Source organism: Daphnia pulicaria, chromosome 6 (assembly GCF_021234035.1).
Source record: "Daphnia pulicaria isolate SC F1-1A chromosome 6, SC_F0-13Bv2, whole genome shotgun sequence".
In the NCBI taxonomy this organism is placed as follows: domain Eukaryota; kingdom Metazoa; phylum Arthropoda; class Branchiopoda; order Diplostraca; family Daphniidae; genus Daphnia; species Daphnia pulicaria.
In genome coordinates, this window is record NC_060918.1 from 10,615,473 (window position 1) to 10,640,874 (window position 25,402).

A 25,402-nucleotide genomic window follows, 5' to 3' on the forward strand; every position below is an offset into this window, starting at 1 on the left:
GTAAATTTATTACTCCCCTTTTTCTTTCATTCTTTTCTCTTTTTCTTTCTTTTACACATTTCTAGGACGAGAAGAATCAAGTCCTCACATCGATCGTCTGGCTGGATCAAGTAAACAACAACAACGCCTCTATACCCCCCGTCTTATTACTGCGTTCTGCGCCCCTCTGTATTGTGTGTTTCTCTTCGTTTGCTGTCGGCCTATCTCTGGCTGCCGGGTCTTTCTCCCTTTTTTTTTTTTTTTTATTTGTCCCGTCCACACAGTATACTACTTTATCTGGCTGAATCATCAGAATGGGACTGGATAACGAACGGTATTGCTGCTCTTAGTTGTCACATCTCTTTCATCACGGCGACCGAAAGGCAAAAGAAAAAAAATCGGGAATCCCGAGAGAGAGATGATGATATCCGGTTAGTTTTCATGATGAGGAGCGGATAATTGGCCAACGACCAGATGGAGGGGATGGAAAACAAATTAGCAGGGGCAGATGGTTTTGTTGTTTTCCTGTTGTTGCTCTGGTTTATTTACATTTTCCAGTCGGATCTCGTGTTCTGCCAAACTAGATGCGCAGCCGGCCGGCTGCAAAAACATGCAAGACAAAAAAATTGCGCCAACTCATTGCAGCAAGACGGCCTATTAGTATTCTTGGCATTTTTCACGTATACGAATCCCACTCGCATTAGTCACAATCGATTACCTTCGACCGAACACCCCATCAGTAAGAGGCTGTGTCTAAGGGGGGGGGGATACAGAATATCCGAGAACTTAATAACCAACCACTCTCGATGTAGCTAGCGAAATCCGGTTCTTGTTTCGCCGTTCCTGCGCTCCGTTCTCGAGATAAGCTATAACGGTGGAAATAGATCTTTAAAATCAACACGACTAAAAAGGGGAAAACCTTCACGGCAGAGATACAGCACCGTATAGTTTCATAATGAAAAATCAACTAACTTTTTGTGTTCGCTTCGTTACCCCCTCGCTTGTTTACTTTTTTGCCTCTCAACTTATGCCGCGCTCTGCCGCTTCTTTTTTTTTTTTTTTTATTTTGGTTATAGGAATGGAAAGACGAACTTCTGACATGGGATCCCAACGATTTCGGTGGATTGAAAATAATGAGAATGCCGTGCGAAAGGATCTGGTTACCTGATATTGTCCTCTACAACAAGTAAGTTGGGGCTTCTGTAGTTCAAACGAATTGTCCCCTGCACCCTTTTCCTAGCACTGTGGTGACGGCTTTGCGGACGGAAAAGTTGTCAAACTCATCACGATCTTCGATAGCGTTACGTAGACCTTATTACGTGTGTAGTTTTGACGGAGAAGTCGAAGAGGCGTCGTGATTTGGCGCTCCATTCCAACTCGCTCATTATCGAGTTGACACGAGCGTGCGAGTCTACTGACGATTCTTGGACAGGCTGTCATTTTCCCAATATGAACTCGCGTCAAGTTGCTTCTATATTTCTTCCGTGACTTTATACTGTACAGCAGCTGCCAATGATTGGCAGGGAATCACTTATGTACGTGCCTCTGAATGGTGCTAGAATTCGACCCACAACATCATTAAAATCACGACGCCTTTGACGTGTGTGTGTGTGTGTGTGAGTGTAGGCAGTAACTTTTCATTTCCTTCATTCTAATAACAGCGCGGATGATTACACTCGCGGGTACATGAACAGCAAGGCCATGGTCAGTTATGACGGCAACGTATTTTGGCCGCCTCCCACCAAGTTTCGGAGCACTTGCCCTGTTGACGTTACATATTTCCCGTTTGACGACCAAACGTGCGTCATGAAACTCGGCTCGTGGACCTACGATGGATTCCAGGTACAACATTTTCTTCGGAAAGGTGAACAGAGGTCGCTCAACTCTCTGAACCAATTTTTGTTTTGTCTTTTTTTTCTTTGTTCGGGGTTTTTAAGGTGGACGTAACTAATCGAACATCGGAAGTGGATTTAACCAATTACGTGCCCAACGGCGAATGGGAATTGTTGGAGGCGCGGCTCATCCGCAACGTCGTCTTTTACAGCTGCTGCCCTGAACCGTTTCCTGACTTGACGGTGACGCTCAAGATCCGCCGCAAGATCCTTTACTACATGGTCAACGTCGTACTACCCTGCGTGATGATGTCCGTCCTGACTCTGCTCGTCTTCTGTCTGCCTCCGGAATCGGGCGAGAAGATCGCACTTGGCATCACCGTCCTTCTGGCCTTTTCCGTCTTCATGCTGGCCATTGCTGAAAAGATGCCGGAGACTTCCGAGTCGATACCACTCATCGGTAAGAATGCTTTTTTTTTTCCTTTTTTTTTTACATTTGCCAATGTCACCGTTGACCGGAAGTGATGGCTGCGAGAGTGAGGGAATAGAATGGATGTTCCTTATCTTTGATTTGATTTCAATTTCAAAGGGGCTATTCAGTCCTGAACGTTAGAACCGACAATAAAAACCGACGCGAGCCTATTACAAGAATGAGCCACCTTTGACAGGACCAGTTCTTGACCGATCGGTTCCGTTGCTCCCGGGGTATTGCAGTGTAACCGAATTGGCTGCATAGACTTCCGTCGTAGTAACCGCCCGTATCTGTCACATCCACTCCTTGCAGCAGTCTCGCATTCTCTTTGTGCTCCAATAAGCTGATTCGCCCTTTTTTTTAACCAGCTTTTCTTCCAGCTGTATCACGTTGGTTATTACGCACGCCCGCCTGTCTTCTGTCTGTTTGATCGCCTTCAGTGTCAGATTGCTGTGAGCTGATTAACCCGTATATGTAGTAGCAAATAGGCTACCACAATTGCTTGGGTGTGTTCAAGGAACACTGAGTACGGGGGGTGTGGGCAGCGTATTTGCTTTCATTTCACATTTCTCCTCGTTAGTGGGCCGTCCAAATAAGGTGATGTTAATCTCGTCGTGGATCATTAGGACTGCATCATCCCTCCGTGCGTCGCCCACTTACATCCTTCTGTGAAAATTTATACTCTTTTGGGCTGGTAGACTCGTTAGTTGAGGATTTTTATATTAGCCCAGTGTGCGCTTTGTGTGAAGCTTCCTGTTTTGTCAAATTCTTTTCCGGCAAGCATGACGGCGAGAGATGATAACGAACGACGTTTGTGGGGAACGGCCTGACAAAATCATTTTTTTTTTTTTTTTTTTTGTCAAGGACTCAAGTCACAAGATTCTTTGCCCACTATACTTCCTATCCGGTTTAGTAATCCATTTATACGCCGCTCTATTCCGACATAGAAAGTTGCGAGAAGTCACTCCGCCTGGAATGAGGGGAAAAAGAAGACGAAGAAGAAGAGAGTGGAATATCAAGGATGGCGGTACTGCATGGTGCCGTCTAAGAAAGAAAGAATGTCTCCCGGGGACTTGATTTCAGGACGGCCGACTTGCTTTCTTGTGATCCGGAACGGGGATGTCTCATATAAGAGGGAAATATCATGTCGGCAAAATCGTCTGCGACGAATATAGAGTAGGACAGACATGAAGGCGCTGGGCGACCACGGGGAGATACCAACGATGAAAAGGAAAGGGCTAATTAACGTCTCTCATTCTATCCGACGTCTCTCACTACTCCCGGCCATCACTATTCGGCTGCCAGACGGTGTGTTGTTCCAGTCGGAAATCGAATCAAACGGAATCAATGCTGTTTCTCTAAGCGACCTTTGTATACATACCCTCTCGCCATTACTCATGATGTTGTGATCCTGTTTTCCGCCAATGGCATTAATAGGGATTTATCTGACTGCTGTGATGGCGATTACTTCCATTTCGGTGGTCATGACGGTGATCGTTCTCAACTGCCATTACAAAGGACCTACCGCCAAGCAAGTTCCTCGCTGGATGAGAAGGTACGTCATCATAACCAGCAGTCCTCGCCCACCCGTCACATTGACACGTAGCACAATAATATCTATCTCGTCATATCTGATGCTCGTTGAAGCCGAAATGAAATGGATAAGCGGATGGCGAGATACTTGACGCGGAATGAGAAATGAGGAATCGCCAACAAAACAGGCGACTAGACCGGCTGAATCCGGTTCGATGGATTCATCTCTGAATTTTTGCTTCATTTTCCCGTTTTAGATATGTTCTCAGATCGAGTGCCGGAAGATGCAATGATCATCATCAGAAACGGCCGGCGGCGCATTATCAAGCCTTTGAAGAGGCGGCAGCAACTGCAGCGGCTGTGGCAGCAGCCGGTGCTAATACGCCTGTCGTTGGGCCGACCGGCAGTTGTCTGGGTAACGGATGTCGTCTCAAGAGCGGAGCGTCCAGCAACTCTGCCAGCCGAGAAAATATTCCTTCGGCCGAATTCATGCACAGCGGTGGCGTTGGTGGCGGCATCGATAACTATAGAGGACTGCCCAATCCGGCCTCTAGTGTTTCCACCATCCCGATGACCCTCAACACTTCCGCCCCGCCCCAATCGTTTCGATTCCGCGTCGCCGAGTATTCCGAGGAACGAAAACGCAGTTTCGTCCGACTCAGCCGAAAATATCGTCAAGCCCAGCACAGCCAAGGCGCACAGGTTCGCTCAGAGTAACTCCTAAGTTATTTATATATGAATTTATTCGGAATTTGAATGCGGTAGGCAGCCTGCTTTAAAAAATGTCATTTTTTGCAATTTTTTGGGGGGAGCCAAAAAGGCTTTTCATTCTTGTCCTTTACTTCCGTCTTTTTGCGGCTCGTTTGCATAACACGGAAAAGCCCCCGAATAATAACAGACGAAATTAACATTTTCAGATGTTTTGTCAGTTTGAACCGAAATTGGAAATGCTTGCGGGTTTGACGTCATTCATTCTAGTTTGTGCGTACGTAGTTCTACAAATCGGCATGCCAGCACGAAATCCCCTTTACTCAGCAATGTATTATTAATCCAAGTTCAAACTACAAACTCCTTCCTTGTCTGCTGCTTCATTCATCACGAACTGCAGATATCTGAAAGTGGCCTGTATGCACTTCTATCACGAGGACGTCGGACAAAACTATTCCGATTGGGTTCTTTTGCTTTTGATCACCAAAGGGAATCGTCTGAAATTACAGCAAGTTCTTTATACGGAAGCTAATGAGATGAGAAGATCAATCAGAAATCTTTCAACGGGTACAAAGGCTTAAAAAAAAATATTAGAGATAACGGACTGTCCAAGTTAATATGTCAGATGATAGTATATCAAAATCAATTGTTAAGTTATACCTAAGCTAAAGAACAGTTGTAAATTGGGGAAAATGAGAAGACAACGCAAGCGAGTTGTGAACGATTCGTATTGACGCTTGAACCAATTTAATCTTGGAAGAGTTTCCTATGTCTTTTTTTTTTCGTTGTTTTTTTTATGACGAGAATGAATGGAGTCGTATAATTCGGTAGTCGACAGACTTTTTGGACGCTGAGGCTCTGTCAGTCCGTAGTTCATTCATCTGATGTGCACAGATTCATCGGTCATCGCGAATAGCAGCAGCGTTATCCGGCTGTGAGCCTGTGACAAGTCAAGTCGTTGTACTGTTTGACGGCGTTACTTAGTTTAATAACCTAGAAAGTCTCAAGGGGGTCTAAGACAAAGTATCTCGGTCTAATAAGTCTATTGCATTTTACAAAAGAGATTGCTATGCCAATAACACGCTGGCTGGAGCTGATTAGAAATGCTTGTGTCATATATACTTGTGTACCTTCTGAGCATGTAAGCACACAAATCAATCGAACATCTTCATCTATTGGAGTTGGCTTTCCCATCCACTCCGCCCTTGTTGATTTATGTGACGTTCCGCTCCATATCTGGATACGAATAAATGATCGATATTGTAACGATGAGTTTCAATGAAGATGATTGTGCTCTTATATGCCCGATGTAGTATATCACATCGTCCTAATACTGTTCTCGTGGCCACAAAAATCTATTCGATTGCTGTAGATTTCATGATTGGTCGTAACGATTCGCTAGTATAGTATGGGGACTAGCTACACCCAATGAAAAACTGTTTCTGTGCGAGAATTTGGCCTTGATTGTTTTCTTATGTGTTTCTCCTTACAGACGGAGAGCGAAGATGATTACGGTGAAGCCATGCTATCCATTAGCGTGCCACCTCCTGGTCTTCTCCATTCAACACTTCCCGTTCCTGGTATGGGGGAAACTGCAATGGAATCGGGAGGCCTTTGCCAAACTTGTCGGAGGACTGCGGGACTGGGCGGAACTGGGTGTAACAAGCCCATCCATTCACCGTACGCGTTCAACGTGTCGAATGATCAAGATAGCATGATGCGCTATTTCCTCGACCGGCAAAAGTTCACCGAAGACGGCCAAGCCGTTGTCATTGAGTGGCGCCAATTGGCCGCTACTGTCGATCGCATTCTATTCTGGGTCTTTTGCGTCATGACTTCCGTCTCATCAGCTCTCTTTCTCATAATCATACCTGGATACAACCGTGGTTGGTTCAACCCCAAGCCACTTTGAATAGAATAATACCTCATCGGTGAATGCAGTCAAATGTATAAACCAGACTTTGACTGTTGCGGAGTGTTGCGGGGGGGGGGGGGGGGGGGGGGGAGCACTGATCGTCTTTGAGATGAATTTGACGTCCTCCAGAACGGCACACGTTTTATTTGAATTAGGAAAAGATGAAGCAATTTCTAATAAATGCGGCTGTTTCTAGCCCTTCGATCAATGAAGCTTATCCAACCCAAGCCAGGGTAAAATTCTGTACACGGAGTGTGTGTGAGTGTATAAGTGTGTGTGTGTGCATTCTATTTGATTTTGATACTTCTGGCTAAAAGCCTCGTTTCCGGGCGCGAGAGGACTTTGCCTCTTTCAGTGCTGAAAGGAGCCTATATAAGAATATAGACCTTCGAGGAAAACAGCCATCATAATAGCGCTTGATAGAACGAGAAGAAACTGTATATGTATCTACGTAGTTAGATCGCAAATAAAAAAAAATACTTGACGATTTGCCTTCTTCTTTATTCATTATTCATATTTTAGAGTATTTAGTAAAAAATGTACGAATCACAACAAATACTGATTTCAACTTCACGCCTTGCTATATAAATAAATAAGCAGTGTGAAAATTTTTCGTTTCTCGTACTCTGCACGCAGGGTTCTCGATAGAATTATTTTTCCTTCGTAAATCCTTTGGATCTTTCTCATTTATTTTTAAAGAATGAGAGAGTTATCGAGAGACTTTTTAATTTATGGAATAACAAAGTTCACGCGTTTTTAATATTTTTCTTTCCGGAAGTTAACCGCGGAGTAGGTCAAAGCGGTATGGCGACCGTAGAACTCCAAAGACAGAAGAAATCCACCGACAATAGAACCCCAATATTTTAGATAATTTTCAAAAATGTCTTTGTATGCGTAGACATAAGAACTCCTTTTTTTAATATTATTAAAAATACCCGACAATAGAACTCCAGTGCCCGACAGTAGAACTCCACTACGCGGCAATAGAACTCCAATAAATTTTAAAATCTATTTTTAAAATGTTGGGGTTCTATTGTCGGTGGAGTTCTTCTGTCTTTGGAGTTTTACTGTCAGCAACCCGTCAAAGCTCATCAATTATTAGGCTAACATCAATTTAGACCCTAAATTTAAAAAAAAATCCTTTTTGGCGTTAGATGAATATTCACTGAGCTACGGGCACATTTCTTAACCGGAATTAATGTAAATTAGCTGATCCAGAAATGTAACGCTGTGGTGCATCCGCATCACGTTATCAGCCAATACATCCAACAGCGTTATTAACATTGACGCTAGATGTCACTCGCTATTATTGTTCTAGACTCCCACTGTCTCCTGACTCGAAAGATGTGTGCTGCTGTGTTCTGTATGAAACTAAATTAAACTTATATGAAACCAGATGAAACTATGAAGTATGAATGTTCCATCGGAAATATTGAAACCACTCCAGTTTTATTGATACACGAATTGTATTTGAAATAATTTGCACCATAACTCAACCTCAACTCTACAACAATGTAGAACAACTGAAGAAACATTCAGTGACAGCAACACCTACCTACGTGAATAACCATAAGAAGAATTCCAATCTCCAGTCTAAATGAGGATTGACATTCATTTCAGTTCCAGATTAGGCAGCAAAATATCAGTGTTGAAGAAAAGCAATGTTGGTATATAAAAGTGTGAAATCGACAAAAGGCAAGATAGGAAACCCAGTTTTGCTTTCATGTTCAAGGTTCTAAGCAGGAAAATAGGCCTGAATGTCCACCATCCATTGCTAGCTGTTAACCTTTTCATTCAACATTTTCTACAGCCAATTTCTAAAAATGTGAACAACAAGATTATAGAGTAAGACTTTAGCAACTTGTCATTGTTTATTCAAGTATAATAACTTTTTCTGGATTTCTAACGAAATTCCTTATTTCTCTTTTCAGACTCTGGAATCTCTAGGTCAAGACCGACATGGGCGTGAATGCTGCTGGCCAAGACGCAATTTGAAAAGCCCCTCTATCATAAGCTATACCAAGCTATTTGAGGCAGGTTATTCCCACTGTACAGTTGACAAATGAGCATAAGGTGCCTAAAATTCAAATGCCTTTTTTTTTTCATTTGAAAAGGCTAATAATTCGTTATTTTTGGGTAACATAAATTGCTATCTGGAATTCGAAGAACAATTTGCTAAAGAGGAATTTCAAACGATTGTCAATATTGAGGAAGAAGGTGACGGTTCGATGGAATCAAAACAAGACAAAATAGAAGCTCTCATCAAATTTGAGAACATGGTACATAAACATTTTCTTTAAGCTGATTATGATTTTTTAGATAAAGGTATTTTTCTGGTGACCAACTAAACAGCTCCTCAAGTTGCGAGTCTTCCGCCATCCTGCGTGATTGTTTAAATTCTTGTGAAATGCCCACTTTTTACGACACCAAAACCGAAAAGCTAAAAAGCTAAAGTCCCACTTCTTTCTCTGGTATCCTCATTTTTTTAAAGAATCAATCTAATTTTTTCATTCATTATTTTCTTGTTTATCTGCTGTATGCAGGTGAAGTTAAAAGAATCAATCTAATTTTTTCATTCATTATTTTCTTGTTTATCTGCTGTATGCAGGTGAAGTTACGTCGCATCTAGCTGACTGGTCTAAGGATGGGTCCTTCCAAGAAAAACGAAAAGGACAACACGGTCAACGATGGTTCTCTGTTAGCTAACCCTATGCCCTTTAGCTGCTACCCTTTGAAAATCTTCAGCGCAGCGATACTGGAATAGTGGAATACCAACTGCAGCATCACCTTCAACCGCACGCCATTCAGTCAGCAATACTCTTCCGTCGCCCTTGAGCATAGGAGAGTAGGGCGTGCTACCAATTATCATTCGACTTCCCAACCTACAGCCGGGTGGTCAACTCCCCACTGCTTACAAACACAAACGGAATATTGATCTTTAGATTGTTTGACTGTTTGTCCATTTGTGATGACGCCATGTCGGTTTCTTGGGGCAGACGAGGTGATGATGATTTTCGTCAGGAGAATATTGCGTGAGGATCGAGTTTTTTTTAGGTCTTCGCCTGTTATTGCTGTGCCAAGATACAGGGGATTTTAAACATTCTTGTTTACAACGCAAGATGGCTATAGCAATAGTATGGCTTAGATCGTTTTTCAGCCTTTCAACTCTCTTTATCATGTGAAATTAATTATTTTTTCTAATAATAACTTCTCTTTTACACTTGAATCTTGATAGTCGGATGTCGTCAAAAGCCATCCGTTCCTTGAGATCCTTGGGCGAATACTGGCTTTTGTTCCTGACAAAAGAGTGAATTCCACTAACGTTCTGCTCCACCCGTATCTTCGCGACGTACACTCAGCCAGCTTCATTGCTTCACTGAGCACTTCCTATGCTGCACAACTTTTCTTGCTTCACTGACAAGTTGGATCACTTCAGTGTTCGCTTTCGTCCGCTGTGACACACCTGCAGTCACTCGCCACGGGATTATGCCCAGGTAACCGTCAATTGACTTACTTTCGTAGATTATCTACTAAGTATCTACTTGCGTTAAACTCTGTGTCTGTGTAATAATTCCAAAATCAGGCCCTTCTTGCGCGCAAACAAAATTTTACTTGGACGTCTCTTTTTTCTAACGCTAGATGGCTTTTTGAAAATTTGCAGCTGTCAAAACAGTCAGTTTCATTTACTTTGCACATCTTTTTAAACATTTATTGGCAGTTATTTTGTTGAAATATTTAGTGATAATTAACGATAACTATTCCCCCAACAAAGCTCACTTGGTAGATTTTTAAAAATGTGTTTTTTTTTCTACTTCCGGTTTTCTCATTTCTGTCAGTAGTTTAGTAAATATTGATCTGACGCACAAAAGAACCACATATTCGTGATCCTCGTAAAATTTTTGGTAAAGTTCATGTTCTGTTTTTTACGTACGCGCACTTCCGGTTTCGAAAATTTTCCTGAACTATAGTTCAGAAAAATTCTCGATTTTGGCCAAATTTTGGATTTCGTTTAATTCACAGTTAATCGACCCCAAATTTCATGGAGATCACGAATATGTGGTTTAATTTGACGACGGCTCAATGGTTGGGGCACTGTGGTTACTTCCGGTATACTTCCGGAAAATTTTCATCAAACTAGCAAGTGAGCTTTGTTGTGCTAAATTTTAAGCAATTAAAAGTGCGCCTTTAAATTTGTTAGCATTACAACCATATCAGTGTACCTATATGTTGTTTTTAACTTGTATTGGCATGCAATTTAATAAGAATTGTTTTGTCTTTATTCAGGTAATGCATAGGAGACGTCGAGGAGATGGACACCAAAACATCTCCAAAATGTCAGCGCGGATCATCATTTGTTCTTGGTAATATGTTTTCGTTTGTGTTAGTTAACCCGTTGGCTGCCACGCCTTTGTTCTCCCCTAGCTCCTTAGCACGGGCCGCGCTGTTCGGTCTCGTGGTTTACTGCCGCGGGGTCGGACAGTCGCACCAGCCCAAGATTCGCCACAAGGCGCCTGTTAGGCAGTGCACCATAGGGACTTCCCCCTTGTCGATACGGTGATGGATTCTAGAGGCGTGCATTCCATCTTCTCCTGTCACCGTGTCAGCCCGGACTTGTCAGCAATGGCAAGTCCCACTTTGGTCGTGGATCCTTCAGACGTGGCGCGTAGAGTAGTAGAGAGCAACCTACGGGTTGTATGGCGTGGCAGCCAACGGGTTAACTTAAGTGTATGTATGTATGTATGACTTGTATGCATGTATGTGACTTTAAAATGTGGTGGAATTGTGGGTGGAGGTGGGACGATAAAGCAATTCATTTTACAAGTTTTGTGTTCATTGTCTTTTCCTTTATACCTTCAACTAACTACGCTAAAATTAACTAAGACTTGTTTAGGAGTTGTATCAATATATTTCGTACGACTTTGAAGTTTTTCATGTATACAAAAATTATCAGTCACTTGCCTATCACTTATAAAACTTGAAGAAATCGAACACGTGAAAAATTCAACTCAAGATTAAAATGTAGAGTAATCACTACGCAGGACGTCTCTTTCGTAACTTACCCTAAAAACAATCGTCGAAGCATCAGAATATGTCCGTATGCAGAGACTAAGACAGTAGTTTTCTTTATAACATGAAACAAACGAGTCACAACGCAGCATACTGGCCTAGAAGAATTTCAACACAAATAAAAACACCTGTCGCAATGTTAACAAGGTAGGAAGGTATTAAAGTCTTACAACCCAGTTACTCACATTAAAAATATTTATTTTCTCATTAAAGATAAATAATCAAATCACAGTTACTAGTAACCATATAGATATAACCAAATTAAAAACACAAACATAAAATAAAAATTTCGGCTCTAGTATTTAAGAACCTCCTTGTAGTAAGTTGGGGAAGCGTAAGTTGTGGTGTAATATTCAGATGCCTTAGTAGCGTAGTAACTCGAGGCAGAGTAGTGCTTCGGAGTTCCGGTGTAGTAGGTCGGAGAAGCGTAAGTAGTGGTATAATACTCTAGTGCCTTGGGGGTGTAGTACTTAGGAGCCGAAGTGCAGTAGCTGCGGGCAGCGTAGGTTGTGTAAAACTTGGTTGTGTAAAACTCCAGGGCGTAGTGGTTTAGTAATTAGGAGCCGCTGTGCAGTGCAGTGCAGCATACGTGGTTGGATAATACCGCTTCGGTGTAGTAGCTCGCCGCTTCGGTGTAGTAGCTAGGATAGAGTAGGCTGTGGTGTAGTAAACTGGAGCATCAGTGTAGCATTCCGGTTCAACGTAGTATGAAGGAGCCGCTGTGTACTCCGGTGTCTTGGTGGTGTAGTACTCCGGTGCCTTGGTGGTGTAAGCTGGGGCAGCGTAGGTTGCAGTGTAGTATTTGGGCTCTTCGGTGTACCACTCGACCACTTTGGTGGTGTAATAAGCTGGAAGCCTCGGTGTAGTAGCTGGGAGCAGCAGTATAGTAAGCTGGAACAACGTAGGTTGTAGTGTAATACTCTGAACCTTCGCTGGTATAGTACTTGGGAGCCTCAGTGTAGTATTCAGGCGCTGGCAGAGTAATACTTCGGGGCATCGGTGTAGTACCCCGGCGCAGAGTAGTATTTCGGGTTATATTCTAGAGCATTGGTGTTTGGTGGTGTAGTACTTTTGGTCCTCGTTGCAGTAAGTAGGTGTTGAGTGTTGACGATGTTGTGTAGTAGGGTGGCGACCTGGTGTAGTATTATTTCACTGATGTTGATTGGTATCCAGCATACCTAGGAGACATGGGTACACCAATAGTCGACCCAGTCATCAACGATACAACACCAAACATATTAACAAATAGAACAAAGTAGGATTGATACAAAAGACAAAACTCAATGTAAAAAAGAGAATATTTACCCATGATTGCGAACTGGTTATACGATGAACAATCCAGTTCGTGACAAATAGTCCACTGCACCTTTTTTCTCTCCTTTTATACGACTTCTTTTTTTAGTCGATACCTTTTACGCATAGTAGTACTTCGGGGTGTCAGTGTAGTAGCTTGGGTCAGAGTAGGTTGTAGTGTAGTACTTGAGCGCTCCGGTATTGTAGTAATTAGAGGCCTCGGTGTAGTAGGCACGGGCAGCATACGTAGTCGTGTAGTATTCTGGTGCCTTAGTGGTGTAGTATACTTGGGAGCCTTGGTGTAGTACTCGCGCTGCTGTTGCTTGATATCCACCATACTCAGGAGACATCAGTACACTCGTGTTCGACCCAGCATCAACGATACAACAACCAATATCAGCACAACTATTCCATAAGTGACTATACAATAAACAATTCGAAAATAATCTTTCAATTAAAAGTGATCATGTCTAATAATCAACAACTAGAAACGAAATAGAATCAATTCACAACTAGAAAAAAAAATGAATATTTACCTATGATTGCGTATTATTTACATGAGGAATGCAGTTGGTGACAGATAGAGCACTACAGTTGTTGGTGTATCGGAGATCCTCACACAGCTGATTTCTATCGTAAGCTGGGCAGTATAGGTTGCACTGTTGCAGTGTAGTACTTGGGCGCTTCGGTGTAGTATTCGACCGATTTGGTGGTGTAATAAGCCGGAGCCTCGGTGTAGTAGCTGGGAGCATCAGTACAGTAAGCTGGAGCAGCGTAGGCTGTAATGTAGAACTCTGGAGCTTTGGTGGTGTAGTACTTGGGAGCCTCAGTGTAGTACTCGGGAGCCTCAGTGTAGTACTCGGGCGATTTGATGACGTAACTCGGGGCAGAGTAATACTTCGGGACTTCGATGTAGTAGCTCGGTGCAGCAAAGTTGTAGTGTAATAATCTGGAGCCTTTGTGATGTAGTACTTGGTGGCTCGGCGTAGTAAGTAGGTGTTGCGTATGTTGACGTTGTGTAGTAGTGCGGCGACGTAGTGTTCTGTTCTTTCACTGCTGTTGCTTGGTATCCACCATACCCAGGAGACATTGGTATACTCGTGGTCGACCCAGCCATCAACGATACAACACCCAACAGCAGCACGACGCCATAATTAACTAGACTTTAAACAATTTTATAATTAATTCCCAGTTATAACTGATCATATCAACAACTCGAAACAAAATAGAATTGATTCACGACCCGAAACAAAAATGAATATTTACCCATGATTGCGAACTGATTTATTACGATGAAAAAGGTAGTTGGTGACAGCGCTGCAGTAGTTACCTTGTCGGAGATGCTCACTTGACTGATTTCTTTTGCCTTTTCTCTCTCCTTTTATACGATTTTTTTCATCCCCTCACCTCTTAGGCCTTGCGGCTATTTTACCTTTTTGATAATGATGCAAAACTTTTCTCGTTCTTTTCTCACCCACTCTTTTCTCTGTTCTCACCCAACCTCTACACCTGCATGATACGTTTTACGTAATGATCTCCGTGACCTTCGAAAGTGAAGGAAATGCAAACTGGTCTTTCCTTCTTTAGGTTGACGTGGCTGGGGATGGGTCTACAAAAACCAATATCAAAATGAATACCAAAAATGGTCATAACTTAAAACCGCTCGTGCGATCTCAGCTGCAAAAAGCCACCGACACGAAAATAGATTAAAAATAATAAAATATGAATTAATAATAAAAAATGAATTGATCATCTTCAATTTAAAAAAAAAACTTATATCTATTATTTTTATATATTATTCTATAGCTCTGATTGATGTGTGCATCTTTCTGCTGGGGGCCTATATGTGCATCACTCAAGAAAGGACATATTTAGTTTTAGACTTTTAGTAACATCATATTCATATGGAATGGAAGTAATCTTACAGGAAACAAAATATTGCAGTGCAGGAAAATCCTGTTTTCCTCAGAGTGAAAGATATAGTTAATAGTAAGCAGTAATTGTATATGATACTGATTTAACAAAAGGTTGAAGCTGCAATTTCCAAGGAATGCGTGCCCACATTTTTATATAGGTCCAATCACGATACAGGTGTTGATTTTTAATGTACTCTTAACAGTGTTCCTTTAACGATAGTTATGAGAAAACTCTTAAACAAATAAAAAGGAAATACAACATATGCATGACAATATCCAATGAATTTGTCCAAAAATATCAGTGACTGAGGAGCCAACAGATTAGATAGACTAGCTAGAGATAATTGAAAGAGAAATAACACTTCCAAAGAGTTGAAAAGCACAATTTTTACCTACATAATAATGTGGCAAATGAAAGATAGAAATGTGAAAAGAAACGTGTGAATTGATGTCAAGTATAGTATAGGTTTGTGGTATTCAAGCAGGGAATGAAACACTGTAATAAATAATAACTATCGATCGCCACAACAACAGTTCAGCGGTTTTGAATCGGGTATTTCGGTGTAGAGAGAGATTTTAAATGGCTTTCCTAATTTTTGTGAGCACTAGACTACATTACTGGAAGTGACAGCAGATAGTTGGGTCAGAGAGGATTTCCACACTTGCATTTAAATAGATTTCTTCGATTGAGTAAAGTTAGAGAGATTTTTCACAATTTAGAGGAAAGTAAAATGACGTTTGTGATAGAAAATCACTTGTGGATGGCTGTAATTGACACTCCCCAGGCTTATGAACACAAACATGTCAAGGGTTGCCGCGTTGAGATTTTTAACCACGTACGCTACGCAGGAAATGATGAGAAAACAAATTTTTCGCTAGAGATTTTGCCAAGTAGTAAACTGATTTTTATTTAATTTACTTGCACTCCCAAACGATTGCTTTTTTGTTAATTGCCATTTCAATAGGGCCTTTAAAAATTGTTAACTTAAAAACCAATTAGGCCTAACGCTTGATTTGAAAAGAGTGCTGATTGTTTGACAGAAAATGAGAAGTTAACGCGATGGTATAGAGGATCTCCGAGATAACTAATATCATTATATAATTGTAGCGTTTGAAACTTATTGGTCATCACTTGATTTGCCTAAAAATTTTGTTTTTTCAAGGAAACTCCTAGCGGGAAATTTGACTTGAGTATAAATTCAATAGAGGTCTCCCTAAATTTATAGCTAGTTATTATCAGATAGTTCATGTTTTTTTTTGTTTTTTAAGAATTTAGCTCGTGGGAGACGGAAACTGCTGAACAGGAGAGGACGAATGACTCTGCATCACAGAGGAAGGATCAGTAGTGAAACCGACAGGGGCAGCGTGAGGCCGGAAAACTTGACGTCTGGTCCTGACATGTCGCGAGGAATTAAAGCCCAGCACGCCAGGCTGCTGATTCTGAATAGATGTTGCAGGACGTGGTAAAGACGAGCTGGAAAATGACGTCTGTTGTTGTTGTTGGATGCGAGGTCTCAACGTGTACATTGCTGGTGGCGCTGGAGTCGGAAGTGAAAACTGGCGGTGGAGTACGGTTGACGACTGGCGAATTGCTCCGCATTCCCCTGATAAAGACCATTGTATGATATGTTGTTCACAGGCTAAATTAATCCTTTTGATAATGAAAATGCAATCAACCTGCTGTGAGAAATGGCGATGGAAGTGAAGGTCCGTACAAACAGGAGACACGATTAGGAGAGTGTGGAGCTGCCACCATTCGATTGGATGGCATTTCCAGGCTGACTGTGTTATTAGTTTCCCTCTCCGGGGTGCCTCGATTCGTCCCAGCAGTAGTCGTCACCAACGACCAAGGAGATGAAACATACTGCTGTCAATCAATAGAGCCAACAATATTGACGTTTAGACATGTCTAGCGCCTACAGCAAACCAACACAATACATATAACCGTCAATGTCTGAAACTTACATGCGCGGCGTTGTTGAATTGATGATGAACGAGGCTGGAAGGGAAGTAATGTTGTCGGTTGCCTTGAGAGTGCGCAGTTGTATTCACCAACGGATAAACCATGGATGGGTAAGGAGTAACAGCCACATTGGCAGTCCCGTTGTAAGGCTGCTGCATTTGCTGGTGATGTTGCATCATTTGACTATTACTTTGCTGTAACGAATAATCAAAAAAAATGTTTCAGTCCTTGTAGTAGTAAAAGCGCCAAAAAATCGAAATAGTCTTACAGCTCGCATTGATGCCAGATAAGCGTTGGACGTCAGCGACGTTGTGGGTGCACTTGTAACAACGGTCGGCGGCGTCGAACCGGAACGTGGTGGCAAATTGTTACAAGGGGCTTGCATTTTCCCGTTAGATATGTTAGCCGGCCGGATAGGAACTGTAGCGAGAAATGGCCCATTTGTTGAAGCCATTTCCACCTGATGAGTCAGATTTTCGGCTAAAGGATACGACATTGGCGGAATTCCGCCGATTGGCCTAAGACTAAGATTCTTCATGGCAGAGTACAAATCATTGGCGTCGATGGAGGCTCCGTTGTCGCCGGAAGGACCCAAACAGGCTTGATAGAGAACGTACCCATGGCCGTGAGCAACCGGAACTGCAACGCAATTGCCTTTCATTTGATCGTCGAACGGAGCTGAAGAATTGACTGTGGGGCCCTGAACAAAGTAGCCGTTTGGTTGAGAATTTGAAGCCGCTCCTCCGTTTGCCGGATGAAATGAAGCAAATTCCGGACCGAAATAAGCCTGCGGTTGGTTAACGTAAGAAGTTGCCAAAGTGGGTGAAATTGGGCTTTCATAACACTGTTGCGCCCAAGCCGGATACACGGGAACGGACGACATTGACGATCCTTCGTTGTCTTCCGCTTTGACTACTACTTCCGGTCTGTCGTAAGATTCGTACGAGTTGTCTGCCTGTTCGATTTCTCCCATTGCATCACTGTTGGAATTGACGTTGGTTTCAACCTGAATTGAAATATGATTCAACTGCCTGTTATTGCCATTATAGTATTAATTGAATTAGCTTACTTGAAAGGGTAGAGGTAAATGAGGATCGTATCTGTAGGCTGAGCCGTCCGAATTGTAGAAAGGTTGGCCAGTTTGCGGATTGATGAGAATAGAACCGGCTGGCACATCGTCTAAACTAGTGACTGCCCAAAGCAGAGTTGCATTATTAGTCGGCGGAGTTACGATTTCGGGAGTAGTGGCGGTTGCTCCGCCGACTGTTGCATTAGCGCGATTCCATTCCTGATTATAGCCGCCAGCATTTTGCGATTCAATATTGTTGCAGCTGCTGTTACAAGTTGCGGCTGGCGTCCGTAATGGCACAGCCCGGCTGTTGCTGGGCACCGGAGTAGGAGATGGAGCGGCAGAATGTTGAGATTTGTACCCGGAACTGGTAGGACTGGATCGAGAGATACTGATCGAACTTGAATTTGAATCCTGATTTTTATTTTTAAAAATTAAAAATTCAATAATATATAATCGACTTAAACAGTTTCAATGTAACCGACCTCACTTGAACGTACTTGTTTGGATAAAAATCGAGTGCCATAATTCTGTCCGCCATGATGTTGGGTGTTGACGTTGTGTTGTTGTTGATAGACACCCGGGGCTCCGTTGACATCACCTCCTCTCATGACTGCCGCATTGGCCTCGTGCGATGTGCAAGTGGCCGTGTATCCACCAAAACTGTACGACTTGGCCACGGTCGGACGTAAAGTGTTGCCGTAGCCGCCGAGTAAGTCGCGACTATCGAACGACTCCACCTGTCGACGAAATCAAACAATTGTATTAATTTTTTTAAATTAATATTACATAAGAAATATTACCTTGGGAATGCGCATGTTAGTGCGAAGTGTTCCTTGTGTCATCCGCTTTGGCCATCGAAGAGTCTGGATGTCTTCGCTGTTTGTGCGTGAAGTCGTCGGAGTGGCGTAAGCGGAGACGGTGGATTCCGACAGATTTTCCTTCCTTCTGGCTCCCGTAGCAGTAGTGGCTCCTTCGACTGCTGGACAGCAGACTCCTTCTGGGACCAGCGTCACTTGAGGTTGGAAGGCACGGTTCTTTGCTTTGCTGTCCATGCCCAGCACGCAGTCACGCTCTTCCAGGCTCCGACTTCGGATTTCCGTTGAACGGGTGAACTTGTTGCCGCCGCCGCCGCTGTTGCTGCCGTTGCTGCTGTGACGGTCGGGTTCCTCGAAAGAGACCGTTTCTCTTTTGGGATTCAATTTCCTGTTGGGCTCCTCCGGCAGGACGACATCATCACGAACATACTCTTTGAATGCGACCTCCGGCAACCGCGTGTGACGCGATTTGCTCACCACCACGCAGTTACCTGTCAACCCAACCGAACCAAAATTTTCTTATTTTGAATAAGAAAAAAGAAAATAGATTGACAAGACTACCGGATTGGTCGACATTGTGTTCCATGCCAAAGTAAGCGGCGACTCGGTGGACGAGCATTCGGTGATAGGAGGACATGGCCGGAAAGCGGTGACAGGTACGTTTGGTATCTCTAACTAGGGCGATCATGTCCTGTTCGATGCGCAACAACGTCATCCGGTCTTTGTAATTGCGGTGCAATGTCTCGATGATAAAGTGGTGCAGGTCAACTCCCGTGTTGTCCGTGTACAAATGCGAGCCGGCCGCCAAGTAAGCCTCGCTGCCGTTGGCTAAATCCGTGCTCGAATCCCGCGATAAGGAAAACGAGACGAACGAACTCGAACTATCTACGCTGCACTGAGAACTCTCCACCTGTGTCAAATACGACGGTTATTTTATGTCATCGTACGGGGGTTGGAATTAAATGATTAATTTCAAAAATGAAATTCTCACCTGAACTCGAGGACGGAGTCGATTAGTCACTTGAGCCACTTCTTGGTGATGCGGTGATGAGGTTTCGTCGTGACTCTCTACGACCGTGATGACCAAAGAAGCCTGTTGTTGTTGTTGCTGCTGCTGCTGCTGTTCGTCGGGAACAGGTTGTGATGATGAGCTATTGGTTGTTGCGTTAAATAGAGGTGAAGAAGAAGGCGAATCGGGAGGCGGGGAAGCTGCTTCTCTTAAGGCGTGACTCCTCACCAGCAACTTCATTTTGTTCATTTTCTTGTGACGACACACGTATTCACCTTCGCTGCTGGTACTCTGGCTGGAAACGAGGTCGGCTTGATGACTGGATCGCTTCTGATCGTTCAAATAACTGTTGCGGTGATTGTCTTCATTGCTGCTGGACGCTCGGCTCGGCTCGTCCACCTGATCACCCACTTCAATTCCGGGTGAGCTGGTCGCGTATTCCCCCATCGGCAACTCTTCGTCCTCCATAGTCGATCCAGCCCAGTCTTCTGTGCTGCTGGCCATTGCTGAGACTGGAGACTCTCGTATTTCGCTCAACTTTAGATGATAATAATAATATTACATTAGAAAAGAATGCGCGGTCATCTGATATTAGCGCGTAAAGCTTCCTATAATAAATCATTCAAAATAAGGTGGAAAACTAATTTGACTGCTGCTGTCTCTCTACACAAGAACAAAAGAAATGAATGATTCATCACTGCTGCTGGGCTGCTGCTGCCGCCGCCGTTGGATGTGGCTTGGATGCATGTTGTTGTTGAGAGAAGTTGGACCGCGAGTCAAAAGTCAATAAGCTTGGCTACAAACTAAAAAGGACTAACGCGTGGGGAAGAAGGCGTAGTCAAGCGGAGAGTGGATAAAAAGGCGACAGCCGAGACCAAGGACAAGAAGGAAGAGAAGACTATTTCGGGAGAGCAGCTCAGTGGCGCGCGCCACTACAAGTTACTAAACTATACTACCCTACTATACAGACGCTGGGCGCACTGAGCGAAGCAAGCAGCCAAACGAGGGTGGAGAAGCTCAGCAGCAGCACGACAACAGTCAACCGTGAAAATGGTCGAACGTAAACACAAGATAGTAGGCGCAGATGGCCGCAGTCGAGAGTGTAATAGTATAGAAAGAGGCTTGTCGTATCAACGATTTCCTAATGAAATATCTCCACGTATCAAGAGAACCTGTCGCCAACCAGAAGAAAGAAGAAAAAAGAGAAAAAAAGGAATTGAGGAAATCACACACAACTTACACTATCACTGGAAAGGTGATGGAACGGACGTGCTCTTCGGGAATTATGGATAGACGGATCTACAGGATCATTCCGGCTGTTGATGGTCTCTGCCGTTGGACAAACGATCGACAAACAAACAAACAAACGAAAAACAAATCAAACCACAAAAAAAAAAAACATCAACAAAAAGGGCAAAAGAAATTTGACGCGCCAATGATTTTCGTCAATGAATAAAACTATTGATAGGCTACACATTATAGTTGTATCGATTTGAATAAGCCTAAAATCAAATGTCTATCGACTGGAATCAAAGATTGAAATACACATTTATGATATGCAAATCGACGCCGGGGTTAAATCAAAACAATCAAAGAATTTCCAATTCATTCCAGCTCTTTTTCTATCTTAAATAGTAGCAGCAGCTGCTTATTTTATACTAAGGTAAACATTGCCATCAGTTAGGTCAAGCAGCGAGGTATTCCGACATCCGAGTGGGGTTATATACACTCATCAACTTGAGTGACTACGTCCATCAGGAATCCGTTTATCAACCTGACATGGGTACACCTCAGACAACTGACACTCGGTATACATATTGTTATAGGATGTCTGTTTGACAAAAGTCTCTCAAGATCTACTCGGCAGTTTCAAACGGTAGTTTAATCAATAAAACATCAGCGTCGTCGTCTGTTGTGTGTACGAATAGAAAAAAGATGAAAAAGAAGCTTCCGCAACTGGGAACGATTTATACCAATAAGCAGTCAGCGATTCAAGGTGGGTAGGGACTTTTGCATTTGAAAAGACACGACAGGGCGCAACCGCGCAGCAAATATCCATTAAAGATATGAATACAGTAGTGAGACTGGCGATCGATTTAACGTTTCAAGGTTTTGCATCATCATCATATAGATAGTAGTAGTAGAACTTACTTTCGATTTGTGCCATGAAGAGGGAGCAGAACGATGAGAAGATGGCGCCCGGTGTGTGTGTGTCTACGTGTGTGGGATGTGTAGGAAATGGGATCAGTTCAAAGTGCGTTCATTAACTGCGGCAAATAATAAGAAAAAACAAACAAATGGGATATTAGATGTTTAGTATCACAGCAGCACAAATGACGCGCGGTCCGAAGAACGAATTAAAAGTATGTATCAACACGGCGAAATGTCTTCAATATCAAGTCACCGGGGAGCTCTTTCGGGATAGGCATGCGGACTGCAAATGACAATTTACACACGGGCGTCTCTATAAACTCCTCTGTGTATGTGTGTGTGTGTCTATAATATCACATGGTGCTGCTGGTGTGTAGTCTACAGTGCGAATGAAAGAAACGCTGATACGAAATCTCGTTAATGTGCTGCGAGGGCGGCTGGTGGAATCATATGTGTGTGCTTGACGCTTAATAGATGTGGAGGAATAGTATAAAAATCGTGAAGGCTATACCGCAACATCAACACTAAGCATAGACATACCGCAACAGTAGAGGAGAGAGAGTCTGAGAAGAAATAAAGCGAATAATAACAGGGGGGCCGGCCATGTAATAATAATCCAAGTAGTAATATACTAACACATGCGAAGGAGCGCGCGTAGGAAGGCCGAGAAACGGAAACGAAAAGGAAGAAGAAAGAAAGAAAGGAGAAGAATGAAGGAAGGAAGAGGAAAAGGAAAAGTGGTAAAAACGGGAAGGAACTAAGGAAGTGTGGGAATAAAGCTCGAAGAGACGCAAAGGGAAAACAGAAAAAATAACTCGGGAAAAAGTCAAAGAAAAACACACACACACAAGATACAACCGATTCCCAAAGATCATCAAATGATGCTCTGTACAGCCCATAGGGGAATAATGTATACACAGAGAAGATATACCAAATGAAGTTCGCCATGACACCACCACAAAGACAAACTAGTACCAAGTCGTCGTACTCGACGAGCATCACACACGAAAACGGTGGAATTTTTCACGAAAACACAAAAACGTAAGGTAATAATATAAGCAGGGCTTTTTAGAATAAATACCTTGCGACGACGACGACGAGAAGAAGAAACGATGGCGTAATCGGTAAGCTATTTTCTAGCTCTTCAAATGGCGGAAGGCCAACGAAAATCTCAGCGGGCGATATTCTCCTCGGCGGCTGCTGAGACTGGGTTGCTCCTGCTGCGTGTAGTACACAGTGCAGACTGTGTAGGACACGACGACCACGTCTTTTTACAGTTTCGATTCAGACGACGGTGGACTGCTGCTGTGTTGTTTGGCTGCTCATCCGTCCGGACACATTTGGCGGAATCGCATCTTCTTTTTCTACTAGTCCAAACAACAGCACCAGCAAATACACAGTCACGAATGCAATTCACTTTGATTGGAGTGGCGAGCAGTAGCGACAGTACACACCACCGGCTTGTCTCTCGTCTCTTCACAGGTCCTAGAACTTTGTCCGAATGAAGCGTCCAAGGAGGTGAAACAAACGATGAAAGAAGATGGGCAGAATCGTCGGGAGCTGCGAACCCCTCTCACATATATAGGGGAAAAAAGGAGGTAACAATGAGAGGGCTTTGCGTCTGCGTGAACGGCCCGCTATAGCTGCACGCCCGCGCGTACTATACAGCAGCAGAGAGACAAGGCATCTGCGCCAACATGGCCGTGTATTTGTCTATGTTACACACACACACATTCACGAGGGCTACTACACACTGCAGCAGCAGAGCGCCGGAGAAGAAACTTTTGCAGCTAGAAATTTCCACACAATCTCTTCGGCCGTTTCGAATCGACTCGCTATCCGCGCGCGCCCAACGCATGCGCGCAAAGTATATATAACATTTTTTTTTTCTTTTTTAACAGTGTGCGCGAATAGTTGGAATACGTACAACTCTAGCTGCTGAGAGGAATGCTTCCAGCTGTATAGGCTCGCACCCACGACTTTGCCCAGCTTTACGACTCGGCACACACTTCCGCTTTTTTGATGCTTTCGAAATCTGGCCACGACCTCCAGCCAATAATAATATTCGCGATTCGATCAAACAAACTTTGTCAAACGACGAACAACATTTTTTGTCTCAAACATGGCACGGATGATACATTTGTGCACCACGCCATGATTGAACGCCTTGATGGAATTCGAAGAGAGTCGAAAAAGAACAAAAATATAGGACAAGAGGAATATAAATAGGATGGCCTATACACTACTGTCTTTTTGAAATATGGAGGAGATAATACACGGCTGGCTTTTCTTTTTCTTTTAAAATTTTAAATCAGATTGCCTCTCCCTCTTGACTGCCGACAGCTGTTTATTATTCAAGTCCTTGGCTGCTCTGTATAGAATAATCATCGAGGCATCTCCTTCAATTGCTATGATTCGCTGTAGTCGACCGAAAGAGTTAACTCGAGCGATACACTTGGCCTTTGCTTATTCTTCCTATGGATCTATAAGACTCAGCATAGCTAACAACATTTACCCTGTCTAAGAAATAGTCAACATTCTTCCAACAAAAGAAAACAATAACCCGCTCATGTTATTAGACACTTATTTGAATTTTTGATCCAGCAAAAGCGTTTTGGGGGTGCATACAATTCTGCCTCTTAAGCATTTAAATTAATTCGGCAGAAATAAGCTAACGCTGGAATATTTCAATTACAACCCGTTTTTCAATTCTAAACATGGGTCATTGCCAACTTATTACCATATATTACGTCTTGTTTCATAACCGGATCATGCTATTATATAAATGTACGGAAAGAGCCATTTTCATCGTTCCAGTGTCATATAAAAACGCCATAACTTTTTTAATCAATTCAGAAAGAGCAGAATGCAATTATAAGGGACATTTCTGTCGAAAAATTTGTAAATAACCTACTGAAGCACCTTTCGATGTGGGGCGTGACAGAAAGCAATGCAGGGAAGAGATTGGATTCACGTGGGTCGTTATTCGTGAATCAAATTGGTTGCCATGGTGACAAGACTGAAATGTAGCAAAACACAGAAAGCAATTGCGTCACATTGCCGGATTCCTATGATTTGATCGCGTGCTGAGAACGGAGCATACGCTATATTCACGTGAAACTTGAAGGCTTATTGCTTGAATTGTCAAGTAATAGTCAATCGACAAGCAATATTTCGACACACGTACGGCATTCAACAATGGCGGTGATGCGCAATACTGGCGGACCAAGTTCCGAGAAATGATGAGCCATCCATTTTAAAACGCACTGACTAAACCTATACAACCATCCCATGAAATATCCACTGTAAGAAAGTATATGTCAACACAAAGAAATAAAATGGGAAATATAATCAAGAACTTGCTAAACTGTTTCGATTTACCATAAAAAAGTATCCACCTCATTTTGATAAAAATAAACGTGCAGGGTTTCGTTTCCAAAATAGCGTCAACAGCATTATGTCCTAATAATATAAGTAATAAGGCAATGAACTTGGTCACGTCAATTTACTGTGGAATTTTCTCCGATCCGCACCAAAGCGCAATTTTTTTCTTAATTTTTCACATTCACAGGGCTTTATGTGTTAAAAATACATTAAATAATTGAATAGATACGCTATAAAAAGATAATAACAAACTGCCCAGTCACCGTCTTTGGAGATTAATAAAAAAATAACAA

General features: G+C 42.9%; 2 protein-coding genes and 2 long non-coding RNA genes across 11 annotated transcripts in view; 2 read left to right on the forward strand and 2 right to left on the reverse strand.

The window, feature by feature from the left end:
• The window catches only part of LOC124343191 (neuronal acetylcholine receptor subunit alpha-10-like), a 35,616-nt gene extending 28,704 nt beyond the window's left edge, over window positions 1-6,912 (forward strand). For all 3 annotated transcript variants that reach the window (XM_046796417.1, XM_046796416.1, XM_046796418.1), the window contains exons 3-9: window positions 66-110; window positions 1,056-1,165; window positions 1,641-1,821; window positions 1,917-2,271; window positions 3,721-3,838; window positions 4,074-4,518; window positions 6,017-6,912. In XM_046796417.1, the coding sequence (XP_046652373.1) occupies window positions 66-110; window positions 1,056-1,165; window positions 1,641-1,821; window positions 1,917-2,271; window positions 3,721-3,838; window positions 4,074-4,518; window positions 6,017-6,436 (1,674 nt within the window). In that variant the 3' untranslated portion in view covers window positions 6,437-6,912. The remainder of the gene's footprint in view (window positions 1-65; window positions 111-1,055; window positions 1,166-1,640; window positions 1,822-1,916; window positions 2,272-3,720; window positions 3,839-4,073; window positions 4,519-6,016) is intronic.
• An 878-nt stretch (window positions 6,913-7,790) lies between these two features.
• On the forward strand, window positions 7,791-10,783 carry LOC124343404. The gene is made up of 8 exons (XR_006919237.1): window positions 7,791-8,102; window positions 8,172-8,284; window positions 8,371-8,512; window positions 8,606-8,718; window positions 8,792-8,910; window positions 9,048-9,471; window positions 9,675-9,933; window positions 10,724-10,783. It is a non-coding gene; the product is annotated as an uncharacterized LOC124343404 (long non-coding RNA).
• A 904-nt stretch (window positions 10,784-11,687) lies between these two features.
• LOC124343398 lies at window positions 11,688-14,358 on the reverse strand. Of its 2 annotated transcripts, none has more exons than XR_006919230.1 (4): window positions 14,066-14,358; window positions 13,336-13,957; window positions 12,812-13,219; window positions 11,688-12,684 (listed from the first exon to the last, which is right to left on the reverse strand). It is a non-coding gene; the product is annotated as an uncharacterized LOC124343398 (long non-coding RNA). The 2 variants fall into 2 exon arrangements; XR_006919229.1 differs by having other exon boundaries at window positions 13,336-13,962.
• A 492-nt stretch (window positions 14,359-14,850) lies between these two features.
• Window positions 14,851-25,379, reverse strand: LOC124343131 (R3H domain-containing protein 2-like). 5 transcript variants are annotated; one of them, XM_046796278.1, is made up of 12 exons: window positions 22,807-25,379; window positions 21,726-21,841; window positions 20,815-20,903; window positions 19,557-20,111; window positions 19,127-19,475; window positions 18,551-19,056; window positions 18,248-18,487; window positions 17,748-18,161; window positions 16,947-17,684; window positions 16,681-16,872; window positions 16,393-16,582; window positions 14,851-16,319 (listed from the first exon to the last, which is right to left on the reverse strand). In XM_046796278.1, the coding sequence occupies exons 2-12, from the start codon at window positions 21,739-21,741 to the stop codon at window positions 15,988-15,990; spliced, it is 3,621 nt and encodes a 1,206-aa protein (XP_046652234.1). In that variant the 5' UTR covers window positions 21,742-21,841; window positions 22,807-25,379; the 3' UTR covers window positions 14,851-15,987. The 5 variants fall into 5 exon arrangements, with proteins under 5 accessions (XP_046652234.1, XP_046652232.1, XP_046652230.1 ...); XM_046796276.1 differs by having other exon boundaries at window positions 16,393-16,579; window positions 18,233-18,487; XM_046796274.1 differs by having other exon boundaries at window positions 18,233-18,487.
• Between the last annotated feature and the right edge of the window lie 23 nt (window positions 25,380-25,402).